Genomic DNA, 19,285 nt, shown 5'->3' with positions numbered 1-19,285 from the left:
TTGTTATGAAAACTTGAAATCGGCCCTAACTAATCGGCCATTCTGATTAATCGGCCGACCTCTAATCCTGATACTGGTATTGTCCCGACCCTACTTCTCGACCTGGTCCCAGATTTGTTTGTGCCTCTTGCCATCTTCATTGCACATTGTCAAGCCAAACCCAAGGAGTTGGCTTGATGGCACAAACAGACTGGCGCTTATTTGTCAAGGTTGGTTTGTGGGTGATTTTTGAGCCATGCCACATTACGTTGTTCTGATGTTGTTGATTTGGTTTTGTGCAGCTCCTTCACACTCTGTTACCTTCCCTCCTCTGTTCTTATGGTGTTTCTCAACCCCATTTCACACCTCGTCGGCTTTTACACTCACAAAATAGATGCAGTAAGATCTGTCTTTCTACTGCATCAGATGTGCAACTTTTCTGTTTACACTATCCTCACATTAACCTTGGAAGTGTTGTGGCCAAATCCACATTCACACCTCATGTGTGTCTGCAACTAATAGTCCTAGGGGAACCTCCGTCTACCTCACTGGCTGAGTTGGCACCATTCTGATCAGTTAAACAGTCAAATCGAGCACTCGAGCAGTGAGCACAGACTGTGGTCGTAAGGGAATAGTGGGCCATTTGGAACGCAGTTTGTTGGAAGTCTAGGTCCGGAAGTAGAGTGAACGTTTCAGTCAGAGTCAACTGAACCACGGTTGTTCTCTCTCTGGAAAAAAAAAAATACCTAGAAGAGAGTTCTCATTTATGGTCTCTCTGCTGCTTGCCTGCCAGGCTGTTCAACTTGGCTTAGTTCAGACAGGCTATGCGGTAATTTAGCTATTTCTAGACCATAATCAGTTATGCTCTCTCTCTGTTGGGGTCTGGAGCCTGTCTGCATCCCCAGTGGTCTAATCCCAAACTATTCCACCCCCTATACTCCCCGGCTCTGTCCTAAATGGCAGCCCATTCCCTTTCCGTAATGCACTACTGGTCGAGCAGGCTCCAAAGGGCTCCGGTCAAAAGTGGTGCACTATATATGGAAAAGGGTGGCCATTGGGGACACGCATGAAGCCCTTTCTGTTCTGCGAATGCTTTGTACGTTACGGTAACGTTCGCATGCAGCTAGGAGAGCAGAAAGAAGCATGCAAGGGGTTGTCTCTGAAATGTATTGTGTTGTAACGTTGTTTGTCAAATCCCTCCCCAGATAGTTGTAGTAGCATTGTCTCCAGTTCCCACCACATTGCCTAAGTAACTTACTCTGTCCTCTCTGTCTGTCAACACAGACTCTCCCGCCATGCATATGGCTAAATCCTAAATCTACGGTCACTTAACTACGCTCTCCGTTCTGTGCGTGCGTGTGTGTGTTTCCTCCTCCCAGAAAGAGAGCGCTGCAGCGAAAGTTCTCATGGAAATACGGAAACCTCTTGAGAGTGCTAGTCGGAGTCAGTCAGTCGAGAGACGGTATGCGTGTCGGGGGGGGGGGGGGGGCTTAGCTTCACACGGTCCATCAGGGCTGGGCAATATGGCCAAAAATCATATCGCAATATTTTTCTCATTTTCTACGATGTGGTGGTATTTCACGGTATTTTATATTTCTGCATGACCCTAGAATGGCTACAAATGAATTCTGATTTGAACTGGCTTTCTCCATTCTGATGGTTTGGTTCTCAACCAAAACTGACAGTGAAGTGTCGTTATAGACGGTATTGTAAAAATCGATACAGGTATTCACGACGTATCGACCAGCCCTAGTCATCACCCTCCAGCCAGCCTGCTCCTTCAGTACAACACTGGTCTTTGTGCGTAATGCTCAACAGTGCATGGCGAGCGATACAGCAGCCTTCAGACTGTGTGGCCTGACTGTGCAGTGAGGCTGAACCTCTACTGCCTGTTTGGATGGAACCCAGAGCCCATGGTGCTCTGCGTTATCCCAGGACGCATCCTCACGGAGAAGGGCTTTAAAACTAGGTCTCTGATGCAGGCTTGGAGTCAAAACAAAGACTAATCTCCTACACCGCTCATCAGCTCTGTGCAAGTCTGGAGTCCAGCCAAAGGCAACATGCAGCCAATGAAAACTAGGGATACCAGGGGGAACCCCAGAATCAGATCCGCAGGCTTATCTATAGCATACGGAGTTATTGACCTCTCAGTGAACCCAACACACATTCCTAGAACTGTAATACATCTTTCTCTATTCTGAACCTGAACCGACCTTAATGGAAGCATAATACTTCTTTCTGTACATTTTCAAGAGCGGGAGAGGGAGGGTGTTCCTGCGAGCCTGACTCCAGGCCTGTTGCTTCATAGGGTATTGATGAGGCCTGCCTGAGTTGGTTCATGGGAACAGAGCTGGAGCCTGTCAGGGATATTCCCACCTTGTTTGTGTGGAAATAAGAGCCATTTTGATTCAAGAGACAGCGGTTTTGTTTTTGTTGTCTGTGAGGGTTGATGTAGCCTCTATGGCTATGCAAGGCTAGGAGTTGGTTATTGACGTAAGTAAGGCCGTTTAGCTGGGCCATATTCACCAGGAACCAAAGATACTAAACGAGACGGGGGAAAAAAACAGTCCAGACTGAAGTTTCAGTTGCAAAACATCTTGATACGTGTGTTCTAATGAATATGACCCTGGTTTCCAGCCCTGCTCCATCAACAGTCTGCTACTCTCCTTGTTTACTCCAGAAGTCCACTGTGAAGTGTGGTGGTGTGATATTTACAGTAGGTTATTTTTACTGTTGGGATTTGGGCCTCTAGGAATGTCTTTTACACACGGCTCTCTGCTCTCCGATGTGGCTGCCACTGTTTCATTTAACCAAAGCAGATCGTATCTCCTCAGCAGAGTACCACACAAAACACTCGCTAAAGGCCAAATGTAAGCTTGCCCCCCCTGGGGGGTAAGAAATAGACATGGGTCGATATTGACGGAAAATCACTGATTGATTGCCCTGGCCACAGTAGACTGTTTGTTTACTGTGGATCATAGATTAACCTCTCTCTCACTCTTTCTCAGTCCAGTTTGTCCACTCAGTGTTTTAGGAAACAAATGGGCCACTCTGTCCCGTTCCCCATTTGGAATTTGTTTGTGTACACTCCGTGTTTGCACATAATGCAGTTCCTGCCCTGAGCCATGTGACCACTAAGGGAATTACTCTTTATGGCTGCACAGAGTAGTGATTCACATTGACATGGTCCAGTCTGTCAAACTAACTGGTCATTACATTAAATCTGGATTCCCTAGTTGCTACATCCTTTTTAGACTTATAAATGAATGATTAGTAGTCATTGATTGCTGTGGAATATACAGTGCCTTGCGAAAGTATTCGGCCCCTTTGAACTTTGCGACCTTTTGCCACATTTCAGGCTTCAAACATAAAGATATAAAACTGTATTTTTTTGTGAAGAATCAACAACAAGTGGGACACAATCATGAAGTGGAACGACATTTATTGGATATTTTAAACTTTTTTAACAAATCAAAAACTGAAAAATTGGGCGTTGGGCATAAAGTTTTATATCTTTATGTTTGAAGCCTGAAATGTGGCAAAAGGTCGCAAAGTTCAAGAGGGCCGAATACTTTCGCAAGGCACTGTATAGGTCTGTAGCAGTTTTGGTCTAGAGTGTCTCCCCTTTGAAGAGGGGGATGACCGCGGCAACCTTCCAATCTATGGGAATCTCAGACGATACGAAAGAGAGGTTGAACAGGCTAGTAATAGGGGTTGCAACAATTTTGGCAGATTATTTTAGAAAGAGAGGGTCCAGATTGTCTAGCCCGGCTGATTTGTAGGGGTCCAGGTTTTGCAGCTCTTTCAGAACATCAGCTGACTGGATTTTGGAGAAGGAGAAATGGGGAGGTTTGGGAGAGTTGCTGTGGGGAGTGCAGGGCTGTTGACCGGGGTAGAGGTAGCCAGGTGGAAAGCATGGCCAGCCATAGAACAATGCTTATTGAAATTCTCAATTATAGTGGTGATTTATCGGTGGTGACAGTGTTTCTTAGCCTCAGTGCAGTGGGCAGCTGGGAGGAGGTGCTCTTATTCTCCATGGACTTTAGTGTCCCAGAACCTTTTTGAGTTTGTGCTACAGGATGCAAATTTCTGCTTGAAAAAGCTAGCCTTAGCTTTCCTAAGTGCCTGTGTACATAATATAAGCTTGTTATGTTCTGTCTATAAAGTGCATAGCCTCCTAACATTAAAACTATAATTTTATATCATGGATGGTCAGTCCTTGCATCTATAGTTCTGTCTATGAATCTGAGAGTTGTTACATTTCTCCATGCCCATCCCTTTTTTTCTACCTAAACGCAGGCAGGGTGTGTTGTTGTTTAAATGAAGGATTCTGGCTTTAAGGGATCCATTTGCAGAGCAGCACGGGTGCTAATGTGCTCTCTGCTCTCCCCTCTGCCCTGTAGTCTCTTCCTCTGACAGACTTTCATTCTCAGTTGAGAGATGGCTCCCCCTCCCCGCCACACTATCCCCAGGTCATATGTGTGAAGGAGGTGGGGGCGGAGGGCATCAAGGCCCGTAGATCAGAAGGCAGATTGAATAAAAGGCAGGACCTTATCCTACAGTAGATACTAGATCGTGATCTCCTCTTCTGAGGTGCTTTATGAGTTCAGGCCCAGGTGGCATCTCCAGGTTTCTGTCTAAATGGGACGAGTGGCATGTTTGTCAGAGTCGTAATGATCTAAATGCCGCTCAGCACCTTGTCCTCCGTTGTCCCTCAGTCTGGGTTGAACAACATGGGGACACGTCAGTTACACTTCCACCATGCAGAAAATATTGACCTGCCCCTGGCAAACGGCTACACTCATCAGTTTCTCTCACTATTGGTCTCTCTCTCTTTCTCTCTCTCTTTCTCTCTCTCTCTCGATGTTCCCCGTCACTCTTGTTGTTGATTCTGCTGATATTTTGATCGTTTGTGAAGACCCGTGCCTGTTATCTATTGTGTGGTTTGTTATGGCCCTTGCAGTGGCGTTGACTGTAAATCTTTTCAGAATGCCGCTCTCAGTATTGTAACGGATTTGCCTGTCTGTACATTGTGTAATGAGACTGCCCTCGGGGCTGTGGGGCGATTAAAACCGTCACGTCTCTGTGGTCTTAAAGCTTCTCCTCAGCCCTGTCAAGACTGGCCTTAAACATCTCCCTCTCCTAACTCTCCAACTCTACTCCTCCTCTCTATGTATGTGTATGTCTACCGGGGACAATAGGATATGCAGAAGCACACATCTCCCTTGCTCACGTAGTAAATGGACAACACATTAATCTTCTTCTTCTTCCTCTAGGATGCCAGCTACTGGTTACAGGTGCACCGGTTGGAGCATGGGGACGGAGGTATTCTAGACCTGGATGACCTGCTGTCTGATGTGGCTGATGACAAAGACCGGGTAAGTGAACTGAAGCATTGGCTGATCTAGCGGTCTAAGCCGCTGGCCCAGAATACATGTACCAGTGTGTGCGTGGGTTGGAGTCTGACCCACTGCTATTCCAGCGCCCCTCTCTCTCCTATCCTCCTACCTTCCCCGTCAGTCACTGTCCTATCTAATAAACAAGTGGGGTGGGGGGTGGGGGGGGGGGTGGGGATTCTCCTTTAAAAAAAGACAGGGTAAGGGAAGTTTGTCAAGGCCAGGTATCATCGTGCATAAAGGATGAGGTGAGATGGAGGGGTGTGAATCAGAGGGCCTCAACTTGACATTTACTAGCTTGTACGTGAACTTCTACCATTTTGGAAACGACACCATTGGAGATCTGCTTAGTGCTTTTCCTGGCATTTGTTATTAGACAATATCATGAGAATATTTGAACAACATAAGGAAACATTACTGGGTTAATATGATTGTTTTCTATCCATACCATAGTTTACTGTTTGGATCATCTATTTATACATCTGTTTATTTATGTACCAAAGGCTTGGGCTACTCCACTCACCCTTCTGCACAGAATAAACACGGTGGCAGGGTTCTACATGACACCCTATTCCCTATAGTGCACTATTTTTGACCAGGTCCCGTAGGGTACTATTTGGCTGTGACCCACAGAGTCCCGGGCTCAAGTGACCCACAGAGTCCCGGGCTCAAGTGACCCACAGAGTCCCGGGCTCAAGTGACCCACAGAGTCCCGGGCTCAAGTGACCCACAGAGTCCCGGGCTCAAGTGACACACAGAGTCCCGGGCTCAAGTGACCCACAGAGTCCCGGGCTCAAGTGACCCACAGAGTCCCGGGCTCAAGTGACCCACAGAGTCCCGGGCTCAAGTGACCCACAGAGTCCCGGGCTCAAGTGACCCACAGAGTCCCGGGCTCAAGTGACCCACAGAGTCCCGGGCTCAAGTGACCCACAGAGTCCCGGGCTCAAGTGACCCACAGAGTCCCGGGCTCAAGTGACCCACAGAGTCCCGGGCTCAAGTGACCCACAGAGTCCCGGGCTCAAGTGACCCACAGAGTCCCGGGCTCAAGTGACCCACAGAGTCCCGGGCTCAAGTGACCCACAGAGTCCCGGGCTCAAGTGACCCACAGAGTCCCGGGCTCAAGTGACCCACAGAGTCCCGAACTGCTACAGTTGCCCTCTGACCCCTCGTCTCATTTCCTCTCGGTATCATTGATGTTTCCCAACCATTTTTAAGCGAGGCTGACTGAAGGAGGAGAGCTAATCCTCTGACTGAGTGACAGCAGGGTCACGGAGGTCGACGGGGGTCACATTCTCCTCGGGGTCAGCTCTGCTGTGCCCTGGGGCCACTGGGCTGTATCATAATCACAGTGTCAGTGTCACCGCAACACAGAACCACGAGGATTTAGTATTGAACAGGAGCGGGGATATGGGAATACATGCAAGTTGAAACCTCTACCGGATGTAGGCTTGGCTTGTTACAGTAACACTGATTCAATTAAGGACGGATGTTCCTCTTACACCGTGGATGTTGCAATCATGCTAGTAGTGTGATGAGTTATGTGTCCTGTTGCTGGTATGAGTGGGTTCGTTTACAGTGTTAATGTTTTTATTCTGTTGAAATTGTAGACCAACGTGGGTCTTGCAACACCGTGTGTAGTGTGTCCTGTATGACCGTGTGTAGTGTGTCCTGTATGACCGCGTGTAGTGTGTCCTGTATGATCGGGTGTAGTGTGACCTGTATGACCGTGTGTAGTGTGTCCTGTATGACCGTGTGTAGTGTGTCCTGTATGACCGTGTGTAGTGTGTCCTGTATGACCGTGTGTAGTGTGTCCTGCATGACCGTGTGTAGTGTGTCCTGTATGACCGTGTGTTGTGTGTCCTGTATGACCGTGTGTAGTGTCCTATATGACCGTGTGTAGTGTGTCCTGTGTGTCCTGTATGACCGTGTGTAGTGTGTCCTGTATGACCGTGTGTAGTGTGTCCTGTATGACCGGGTGTAGTGTGTGCTATTTGACCGTGTGTAGTGTGTCCTGTATGACCGGGTGTAGTGTGTGCTGTATGACCGTGTGTAGTGTGTCCTGTATGACTGTGTGTAGTGTGTCCTGTATGACCGCGTGTAGTGTGTCCTGTATGACCATGTGTAGTGTGTCCTGTATGACCGTGTGTAGTGTGTCCTGTATGACCGGGTATAGTGTGTCCTGTATGACTGCGTGTAGTGTGTCCTGTATGACCGCGTGTAGTGTGTCCTGTATGACCGGGTGTAGTGTGTCCTGTATGACCGTGTGTAGTGTGTCCTGTATGACCGTGTGTAGTGTGTCCTGTATGACCGTGTGTAGTGTGTCCTGCATGACCGTGTGTAGTGTGTCCTGTATGACCGTGTGTTGTGTGTCCTGTATGACCGTGTGTAGTGTCCTATATGACCGTGTGTAGTGTGTCCTGTATGACCGGGTGTAGTGTGTCCTGTATGACCGTGTGTAGTGTGTCCTGTATGACCGTGTGTAGTGTGTCCTGTATGACCGTGTGTAGTGTGTCCTGTATGACCGGGTGTAGTGTGTGCTATTTGACCGTGTGTAGTGTGTCCTGTATGACCGGGTGTAGTGTGTGCTGTATGACCGTGTGTAGTGTGTCCTGTATGACCGCGTGTAGTGTGTCCTGTATGACCGGGTGTAGTGTGTGCTGTATGATCGTGTGTAGTGTGTCCTATATGACCGTGTGTGGTGTCCTATATGACTGTGTGTAGTGTGTGCTGTATGACCGTGTGTAGTGTGTCCTATATGACCGTGTGTAGTGTGTCCTGTATGATCGGGTGTAGTGTGTCCTGTATGACCGTGTGTAGTGTGTCCTGTATGACCGTGTGTAGTGTGTCCTGTATGACCGTGTGTTGTGTGTCCTGTATGACCGTGTGTAGTGTGTCCTGTATGACCGGGTGTAGTGTCATGTAGTGTGTCCTGAATGACCGTGTGTAGTGTGTCCTGTATGACCGGGTGTAGTGTCATGTAGTGTGTCCTGTATGACCGTGTGTAGTGTGTCCTGTATGACCGGGTGTAGTGTGTCCTGTATGACCGTGTGTAGTGTGTCCTGTATGACCGTGTGTAGTGTGTCCTGTATGACCGTGTGTAGTGTGTCCTGTATGACCGTGTGTAGTGTGTCCTGTATGACCGTGTGTAGTGTGTCCTGTATGACCGTGTGTTGTGTGTCCTGTATGACCGTGTGTAGTGTGTCCTGTATGACTGTGTGTAGTGTGTCCTGTATGACCGGGTGTAGTGTCATGTAGTGTGTCCTGTATGACCGTGTGTTGTGTGTCCTGTATGACCGTGTGTAGTGTCATGTAGTGTGTCCTGTATGACCGTGTGTTGTGTGTCCTGTATGACCGTGTGTTGTGTGTCCTGTATGACCGTGTGTAGTGTGTCCTGTATGACCGGGTGTAGTGTCATGTAGTGTGTCCTGTATGACCGTGTGTTGTGTGTCCTGTATGACCGTGTGTAGTGTGTCCTGTATGACCGTGTGTAGTGTGTCCTGTATGACCGTGTGTTGTGTGTCCTGTATGACCGGGTGTAGTGTCATGTAGTGTGTCCTGTATGACCGTGTGTTGTGTGTCCTGTATGACCGTGTGTAGTGTGTCCTGTATGACCGTGTGTTGTGTGTCCTGTATGACCGGGTGTAGTGTCATGTAGTGTGTCCTGTATGACCGTGTGTTGTGTGTCCTGTATGACCGTGTGTAGTGTGTCCTGTATGACCGTGTGTAGTGTGTCCTGTATGACCGTGTGTTGTGTGTCCTGTATGACCGGGTGTAGTGTCATGTAGTGTGTCCTGTATGACCGTGTGTTGTGTGTCCTGTATGACCGTGTGTAGTGTGTCCTGTATGACCGTGTGTAGTGTGTCCTGCATGACCGTGTGTAGTGTGTCCTGTATGACCGTGTGTAGTGTGTCCTGTATGACCGTGTGTTGTGTGTCCTGTATGACCGGGTGTAGTGTCATGTAGTGTGTCCTGTATGACCGTGTGTTGTGTGTCCTGTATGACCGTGTGTAGTGTGTCCTGTATGACCGTGTGTAGTGTGTCCTGTATGACCGGGTGTAGTGTCATGTAGTGTGTCCTGTATGACCGTGTGTTGTGTGTCCTGTATGACCGTGTGTAGTGTGTCCTGTATGACCGTGTGTAGTGTGTCCTGTATGACCGTGTGTAGTGTGTCCTGTATGACCGGGTGTAGTGTCATGTAGTGTGTCCTGTATGACCGTGTGTTGTGTGTCCTGTATGACCGTGTGTAGTGTGTCCTGTATGACCGTGTGTAGTGTGTCCTGTATGACCGTGTGTAGTGTGTCCTGTATGACCGTGTGTAGTGTGTCCTGTATGACCGTGTGTAGTGTGTCCTGTATGACCGTGTGTTGTGTGTCCTGTATGACCGGGTGTAGTGTCATGTAGTGTGTCCTGTATGACCGTGTGTTGTGTGTCCTGTATGACCGTGTGTAGTGTGTCCTGTATGACCGTGTGTAGTGTGTCCTGTATGACCGGGTGTAGTGTCATGTAGTGTGTCCTGTATGACCGTGTGTTGTGTGTCCTGTATGACCGTGTGTAGTGTGTCCTGTATGACCGTGTGTAGTGTGTCCTGTATGACCGTGTGTAGTGTGTCCTGTATGACCGGGTGTAGTGTCATGTAGTGTGTCCTGTATGACCGTGTGTTGTGTGTCCTGTATGACCGTGTGTAGTGTGTCCTGTATGACCGTGTGTAGTGTGTCCTGTATGACCGTGTGTAGTGTGTCCTGTATGACCGGGTGTAGTGTCATGTAGTGTGTCCTGTATGACCGTGTGTTGTGTGTCCTGTATGACCGTGTGTAGTGTGTCCTGTATGACCGTGTGTAGTGTGTCCTGTATGACCGTGTGTAGTGTGTCCTGTATGACCGGGTGTAGTGTCATGTAGTGTGTCCTGTATGACCGTGTGTTGTGTGTCCTGTATGACCGTGTGTAGTGTGTCCTGTATGACCGTGTGTAGTGTGTCCTGTATGACATGACAGCTTTATCACATCGACCGTTCATGGATGTTCTTTTTGACCCAACAGAGTGTTGTTGGTGATCCATTAGCTTGATCATTCGTTTGGAGAGCTCCAATGAACTGCTCATTGTTATTAATTCCAACTGCTGTCTGGCTGTTTTTGACCTATGGCTTCTTGTCAACATTAGTGCAATATATAGGGAATAGGGTGCCTTTGGGGAAGCACCCTCTGGTCCCAGAGAAGTTCCCCTGTGAAGGCAGGCCTTACTCCTCACACAACCTTACTGATTGAGTTGACAGTATAATGCTGTGATTCTGACCAGAGTTCACTGCCTGGTCTGGGGGCTGTTTAGGCTTTGGTGTGTTTGTGTGTGTTGGGAGTTGCCAGCGTACTCACAAAACCATATCACAACTTGGTACCGATATGCATTAAAACTCTTGGTATTGTCATGATTCTATACGCGTTTTTTTCACTTTTTAAATTTAACCTTAATTTAACTAGGCAAGTCAATTAAGAACAAATTCTTATTTACAACGACGGCCTAGGAACAGTTGGTTTACTGCCTTGTTCAGGGGCAGAACGACAGATTTTGACCTTGTCAGCTTGGGGATTCGATCTCGCAACCTTTCGGTTACTGGCCCAACGCTCTAACCACTAGGCTCCCTGCCTCTAACCACTAGGCTCCCTGCCTCTAACCACTAGGCTCCCTGCCTCTAACCACTAGGCTCCCTGCCTCTAACCACTAGGCTCCCTGCCTCTAACCACTAGGCTCCCTGCCTCTAACCACTAGGCTCCCTGCCTCTAACCACTAGGCTCCCTGCCTCTAACCACTAGGCTCCCTGCCTCTAACCACTAGGCTCCCTGCCTCTAACCACTAGGCTCCCTGCCTCTAACCACTAGGCTCCCTGCCTCTAACCACTAGGCTCCCTGCCTCTAACCAAACCACTAGGCTCCCTGCCTCTAACCACTAGGCTCCCTGCCTCTAACCACTAGGCTCCCTGCCTCTAACCACTAGGCTCCCTGCCGCCCCAATGGGTTGCTGTATGTCTGCTGCAGAGAGACGAGAGAGAGACATGATAACAACCCGTTTGTATCTGTCATGGAAATAGAAAGTGGCGGGAACATTTTGGCTCACTATTTAAAAAGACGATGGAGAACAAGCTGTAGGCTGAGAAATACCGGAGATTGGCGCAGGTACCGCCGACTAAAGCTACCGAGCAATAAACAAAGAAACAACATCAAGTGTTTTGAACTGTGGGTGTGTTTGATAACAGCAATTTGTGGAGGAGAGAAGTGTTGTGTTTAACCTCTATTGGGGACAGTGACATGTGGTTGACTCCCTTACCCTCTCCTTCCTCTCTCCCGCTCGCTGTCACTGTGTGATGTAACGTAAACTGTTGCAGGAAATAAACTGGCTCTAGCGTTTGTGTTGCCTCGCTGGTGTCGATTAGATTATGGCCATGCAGGATTACAGGATCGGATTCTGTTCAAGGGGAATGGATGGGTGGCTACTGGGAGGGAGGGACAGCTGTTTTTCCCTGCTCTCATGTTGACCCTACTGAATTAATCAGAAGAGGAAGGGAGGGGGGCGCGGTTTTGATTAGTCATGGGTGAATTAAGTAAACATAGTAGCTGACCTAGGAGCTGCTTTCTCTCTACAATGAAGGGGTTAAACATCTATACGTCAGCGCCGTGGTCAATGAAAGCGATGCGTACCCGGCTGTCTGTTTACCTTTTGAAGTGTTACTTAAATGTGGACTCGTGGCAATGATGTTTCCAAGAGCCGCACCGCAAATATAACGATGCGGGAGACGCAAGATTTCGCTCTCACACGGTCACACACAGCATCTGCACACGCGTGCAAGTTAGCTTCACGCTGTTACAGCGCGGTAGCATCATGCCCTGAACAGGGGAGATGTTTGGCCTCGCGCTTCAGCGCTCGTAGCTGTTGCGGAAATTGACCCACTATGCTGTTTACTTTGGGTCTACCTCTAATTGAGACTGGTACTCAAGGCTACAGCCAAAGGAATAAAATGAGTTGACCTGAATGAGTTGACTTGAATGGGGATGCCCGTTCTACTCATTCCAGTTCTGTGGTCACAACATTTATCTGACCTCAAGTTATTTCTGTAGCTGTACGTTGCTGTACTAGGCCGCAAGGCCTAAAACCACTTTGCATGACTCGTACTCTCCTGGCAACTCTCACTGCATCTCTGACATGTGTTAGATGCTTTTTAAAGACTGTGGGGAATGAGTGGTTGGCCCGATGAGCAATGTGTGTCATTGTTGCTGCAAGGAATGATGGCAGACAGCTCAGGGATTCACTGAGTGTTGTTCCACATGCTGTGTGTCTTTCCTTCCCTCTGTTCCCTGTCCTGTCCTGTCCTCTGGCCCACAGTCCAGCCTTGAGCCTTGATGGCATTCCTGTCTTTAAAGGGATACGTCTGGATTTGATCTACTTCCCCAGAGTTGGATGGAACTCATGGATACATTTCTATGTCTCTGGATCCAGTATGAAGGATGAGGTAGTTTCGTGTACCAATGACTGGAAGTCTATGGTAAATCTACTAGCAGTCACCTTCGACTTCCAGTTACCATAGACTTCCAGTCATTGCACTTATGCTCGTTAGCAATTGCGCTATCGCTAGTTAGCAACTTTCTTCAAACTGCACGCAAGGACATAAAAATGGCGTCCACAAGTTAATCTGACTCCCGGGAAGTAGATAAAGGGCTTCATTACCAAAATCCTGAAGTATCCCTTTAACGGTCAGCCAATGCCCTCTTTACCCTCCCTAGTATTTACCCAGAGAGCTGGAAGATAGTAGGCCGTTCACACACACATCTACACACACACACACTCCACCATATCCAAGGTGTCAGGTGACTGGCATGTCCCTGCACACTCCTGGGGTCGTGACCTCTACAGGGCCATGCTGTGTTAACCCCAAATTCTCCATGTGTCTGGGCGAAGCGCACACACACAGCGGACTCCGTGTGTCTGGGCAGACAGCTGCACAGACCACTACCACTCAATCACTTCTCTGGACACACACGCACACACACAGCAAACTATGTGATATATTTTAAGATAGTGGCACTAAGGATGGTGCCCGTCGTTCCGATTCCTACCTGCTACTCCTGGCCGTGATGACCGAAGGCAAGAAGAAGGAAGAAGAAGGAAAAGGGGTCTCCAAGCTAGGCTGAAAAGACAGGCTACATGGTCTCCTCTTCCTAGTATCCTGATGGAGAATGCCCAATCGCTGGAAAATAAACTTTGAACTCGGAGCGAGGCTTCAGGGAGCGAGGCTTCAGGGAGCGAGGCTTCAGGGAGCGAGGCTTCAGGGAGCGAGGCTTCAGGGAGCGAGGCTTCAGGGAGCGAGGCTTCAGGGAATGCTGTGTCTTTGTTTTTACAGAGCCATGGATTACTGACAATTCATTCAACTCTACTATTCAACCAGACGGCTTTTACGTTTTCCATATGGTTCGAACGGCCGCTTCTTGTAAGCTTAGGGGGGGAAGTGTATGCTTCCTCATCAATTCTTGTTGTACTGAAGTTCAGAACCCCTTGAGTTCCTGCTCACCCGATCACGTGTGTTATTAGCACAGCTGTGTACATACTGCCACAAGCAAACATCAAGGCAGCACTCTGCAAACTGTACAAAAACATTAGCCCGCAAGCATCCTCTCACCGGAAGCAAGCTTTATTGTCGTGGGAGATTTTAACCAAGTAAATTTAAACAAATTCTTCCAAAGTATCACCATGTATTCTGCCCCACGAGAGGAAATGTGTTGGACCATGTGTGCACAAACATCTGTGACGTTTACAAATCCTCTATGTTCCTACTCCCCGCCGACAAGCAGCAACTCGAGGGAGACACCAACACAGATAATAGTGAGGCGTTGGACAGAGGAGGCAGACTCAATGCTGCAGGATTGTTTTGACAATACTGATTTGGAATATTCATCCACCCAGGACTCATCCATCAACATTGAGGAATATGCTTCATTAGGAAATTGGTTGTTGGTGTTGAACCCACAATAACAATCCGGGCAGACCTCAACCAAAAGCCCTGGATGAACAGAAAAATACATAACATGCTGAGTGCCCATAGTGCAGCATTAAATATCAATCGATCGAACCCAGGTGACACACAATCAATGTTCGACAACTGACTCACGATGCATGTGGCAAGGACTACAGGCTATCATGGACTACAAAGGCAAATCCAGATGTGTGGTGCCCACCGAAGCCTCCGTCCCCAATGAGCTTAACACATTCTATGCTCGCTTCGAGGCGGACAACACCGAGGCATCCAGGAATGCTCTGGATGACCATGTGCTTTCGTTCTTCAAGGCCAACTTGAGGAAAACTCTCAAAAGAGTGAATACTCACAAAGCCGCCGCCCCAGATGGCATCCCAGGCAACGACCTCCGTGTGCGCTGGCCGGTGTCATCCGGGACATCTTCAACCTGTCCCCTGTCCCAGGCTATAGTCCCCACTTGCGTCAAGGACACCACCATCATCTCAGTGCCCAAGAACCAAGGTGACATTCCCAAATGACTATCGCTGAACTCACCCCGGTCATCATGAAGTGCTTCGAGAGGCTGGTCATGGCCCACATCAAGGCCAGTATGCCAGGTACACTGGACCCACTCCAATGAACCTACCGCACCAACAGATCCACAAAAGATGCCATTCACACGGCCCTAACAATCCGGATGAGATGGACACCTATGTGAAAATGCTGTTCATTGACTACAGTTTAGCATTCAACAGTATTGTTACCTCCAAGCTCGTCACCAAGCTCAGAGCCCTAGGTCTGTATGCTGCAACTGGATCCTGGACTTCCTGACGGGCAGACCACAAGCTGTGAGGATTGTCAACAACAACTCTGCCACAGTGACTTAACACAGGGTCCTCCAGGTGTGTGTCCTCAGCCCTCTGCTGTACTTACGACCGCGTGGCTTTTCAACTCCATCATCAAGTTTGCTGATGACACCACAATTGTATGCCTGATAACCAACAACAATGAGTCAGCCTATAGGGAGGAGGTAAGTGAACTGGCATTGTGGTACCAGGACAAAAACCTCTCACTCAATGTCGGCAAAACAAAGGAGTTGATTTGTTGACTTCAGGAAGTCATTGGGACTGCAGTAGAGAGAGTCCGCAGTTTCAAGTTCCTCGGCGTCCACATCACTGAGCACTTGACATGAACCAACAACACCACCAGTCTTGTCAAGACGCCGCAACAGCGTCTCTACTTCCTAAGGTGGTTGAAGAAATTTGGGATGCCACCCCAGGTCCTTTCCAAATACTACCACTGCACCATTGAGAGCATCCTGACCGGTTGCATCACGGCCTGGTACGGGAATTCCTCTGTCCACGTTTGCAAGGCCCTTCAGCGGGTGGTGAAGACGGCCCAATACATCACTGGGGCTGTGTTCCCACCCATCCAGGACATCTACTTCAAACACTGCCTGAAGAAGTCCTGCAGCATTATCAAGGACCCCACACACCCCAGCCAAGAGGTGTTCAGTCGCTTAACGTTGGGCAGATGGTATTGGAGCCTGAGGTCTGATACCAACAGGCTCAGAGTCTGTTTCTATCTACAAGTCATCAGACTGCTGAACACTCGAACTGGACTGACCACATGCACTGACTGTCCGTACCTTAGCACTCACGCACCCGCACACACACTCAAGCTACACACATACACATCACAATTGCTGCTACCATACTCTTATTTACTATTACTAATACTGCACAATTTAAACACTTTCCCCCCCAATCCCTCCTTCCCTGATACGTGGAACTATTTGACTATAAATTGTGCCTTCCTATATTGCACATATACAACAACCACAAAAAAAAATATATATTCTATTGAGCCATTTACTTCATGTTCGTATCTTTTATTGTTGTATTGTTGAGAAGGAACCTGCATGTAAGATTTTCTTTGGACAGTGCCATACAATGTGCGTCCTGTGCATACGAGTCCACGGCTAATAAAACAGACCCCCCCCCCCCACACACACACACACCTGTCCATCAGTCAGTACTTGACATGACAGACCAAGGGTGGATGGACCAGTGGGCTTGACCTGAGTTTGAATACCTTATGACCTGTGCTTGATTAAGCTTGGTCCATTTATCATACTCCCAAAACTGTGAACCCTGCCCATATGGCACTTTATGCAAGCTACAGCAAAGATGTCAAATGGTGTTTGAACCCAGATCTGAAATAGACATATCTGTCTGCAGTGTGTAGAGGGACCAATAGACATGTCTGTCTGCAGTGTGTAGACCAACACTCCAACAAACACCAACAGACAGGAGGGCCAGGAGGTTAAATAAACCCAGGGGAGACTTGAAAGGCCCTGCTTGTCCCAACACGTCATAAAATACTCAATCTCAAATGGCAGGGCCTATAGGGATATGGGTAACAGGGAGCTATTTGGGAGGCACCCCAGTCAAACCACTGTCAAGTGCCTCAGTGTGCCTATGACTGGAATCCCTGTCTGAATGTGACATACTGACTAGAGGTCGACCGATTAATCGGAATGGCCGATTTTGGCTGATTTTCAAGTTTTCATAATAATCGGAAATCGGTATTTTGGGCGCCGATTTGCCAATATTTTATTTTTTATTTTTTACATTTGTTAAAAATGATTTATTTTTTTTATATACATTTTTTTAAAATTAAAATGTAATTAATATAATTGTTTTAATATACCTTTTATTCAACTAGGCAAGTCAGTTAAGAACATATTCTTATTTTCAATGACGGCCTAGGAACGGTGAGTTAACTGCCTTGTGGGCAGAACGACAGATTTTCACCTTGTCAGCTCGGGGGATCCAATCTTGCAACCTTACAGTTAACTAGTCCAACGCTATAACGACCTGCCTCTCTCTCTCGTTGCACTCCACAAGGAGACTGACTGCTTGTTACGCGAATGCAATAAGCCAAGGTAAGTTGCTAGCTAGCATTAAACCTATATTACTAGATGTTATCTAGCGTGTCCTGCATTGCAAATAATCTGACTGAGTATACAAGCATACAAGTATCTAAGTATCTGACTGAGCAGTGGTAGGCAGAAGCACACGTGTAAACATTCAATCAAACAGCGCTTTTGTGCGTTTTGCCAGCAGCTCTTCGTTGTGCGTCAAGCATTGCGCTGTTTATGACTTCAAGCCTATCAACTCCCGAGATGAGGCTGGTGTAACCGAAGTGAAATGGCTAGCTAGTTAGCACGCGCTAACAGCGTTTCAAACTTCACTCATTCTGAGCCTTGGGGTGGTTGTTTCCCTTGCTCTGCATGGGTAACGCTGCTTCGATGGTGGCTGTTGTCGTTGTGTTGCTGGTTCGAGCTCAGGGGGGAGCGAGGAGAGGGACGGAAGCTATACTGTTACACTGGCAATACTAAAGTGCCTATAAGAACATCCAATAGTCAAAGGTTAATGAAATACAAATGGTATAGAGAGAAATAGTCCTATAATTCCTACAATAACCACAACCTAAAACTTCTTACCTGGAAATATTGAAGACTCATGTTAAAAGGAACTACCAGCTTTCATATGTTCTCATGTTCTGAGCAAGGAACTGAAACATTAGCTTTTTTACATAGCACACTTTTACTTTCTTCTCCAACACTTTGTTTTTTCATTATTTAAACCAAATTGAACATGTTTCATTATTTACTAGAGGATACATTTATTTTATTGATGTATTATATTAAGTTAAAATAAGTGTTTGTTCAGTATTGTTGTAATTGTCAATATTACAAATACATATATTTTTTTAAATCGGCCGATTAATCGGTATCTGTATCGGCGTTGAAAAATCATGATCGGTCGACCTCTAATACTGACCCCCCCTTCCCCCCATGGCATGCTGGTCTGGATGGAATTGGGTTGGACTGATACACCCCTGGCCTGTCTTGAATTACATTACAACCCTCCAAGTGGAAGGCAGGGGTTTGGATGTTTTTTATATATATTTTTTTATATATATAATTTCGAACAGTATGTTTTATCTTATTGAGACAGAGATATGTGCTAATGAGGGTGTGAGGGAGATGTGGCTCCGGGATGCATACCCACGCTGAGGGTTGACCGTATCAGGTCCATGTGCTGCAGGCGGCATTACCTGCTATACCAGTCCCAGACACAGGGTTTGGTTTCTCCATCCTTCCTGATTAAAATAAATAAAACAATGTGGCCTTGTGCTCCGTAGAGAGCAAGGACGACGAGTTCAACAGCCGTTTGTGAAATCGAGCAAGTCAACCGTTATCGGCAAACCCTCAGTGTTCGCCGTTGGGAGGGGGATTTTTGATCGTGTTATATCCACGAAAACACAATAAATGTTTACATGTATTGATTTTGGGGATACTATATTTGGCCCACTTGTTTGTCTGACGAGTGCATTGATTTTCAGGACACAGACAATTTAAGAATGTTGACCCCCGCTATAATACACACTGATATTTATTACAGTTATGCAGAAAGAAAAACGATGGGATTGTGGGTTTTTACATTGTTCAAACTGGACACAAAACTTGACTTAAAAGCAGCCCAGGCATGGTCTATCACTTGATTTGAAACCATAGCGAGAACACAAATGCCCCAGACACATATCAACAGGTCATGCACCTAGCTGTCTGCGTAGAGTATGTATGTGAAACACACACACACAGGGAATATCATTTATCTGCCTCGATCTCCATCCTCAAAGACGCCCTTCAGAGCTGCTAACGGATGACCTCGTTTATTCCACGCTACTCCTCCTGGGCCCCGCCCCTAACAGGAACAACAACATGTCCTCTATACGAGGCTGTACGGACACCAAGCAAGATGTCCTTTGTAGAAAGATCTATAGGAGACGCTGAAACACACAAACTGCTATGTTGTTGCCGTTAGTGGTGCTGGGAGTTACTGGCCCA

The 19,285-nt window shown here is 47.5% G+C and overlaps 1 protein-coding gene across 8 annotated transcripts in view; it reads left to right on the top strand.

Annotated features, from left to right (window-relative positions):
• LOC110530242 (partitioning defective 3 homolog) overlaps positions 1-19,285 on the top strand; it is a 254,199-nt gene that overhangs the window by 48,631 nt on the left and 186,283 nt on the right. For all 8 annotated transcript variants that reach the window (XM_090182149.1, XM_021613147.3, XM_090182150.1 and 5 more), the window contains exon 2: positions 5,256-5,357. In XM_090182149.1, coding sequence (XP_090038275.1) covers positions 5,256-5,357 — 102 coding nt within the window. The remainder of the gene's footprint in view (positions 1-5,255; positions 5,358-19,285) is intronic.

The sequence above is a fragment of the Oncorhynchus mykiss genome, chromosome 8, assembly GCF_057628025.1.
Source record: "Oncorhynchus mykiss isolate SJ-2025 chromosome 8, ASM5762802v1, whole genome shotgun sequence".
In the NCBI taxonomy this organism is placed as follows: Eukaryota; Metazoa; Chordata; class Actinopteri; order Salmoniformes; family Salmonidae; genus Oncorhynchus; species Oncorhynchus mykiss.
This window is presented reverse-complemented; position numbering and strand designations above follow the sequence as displayed.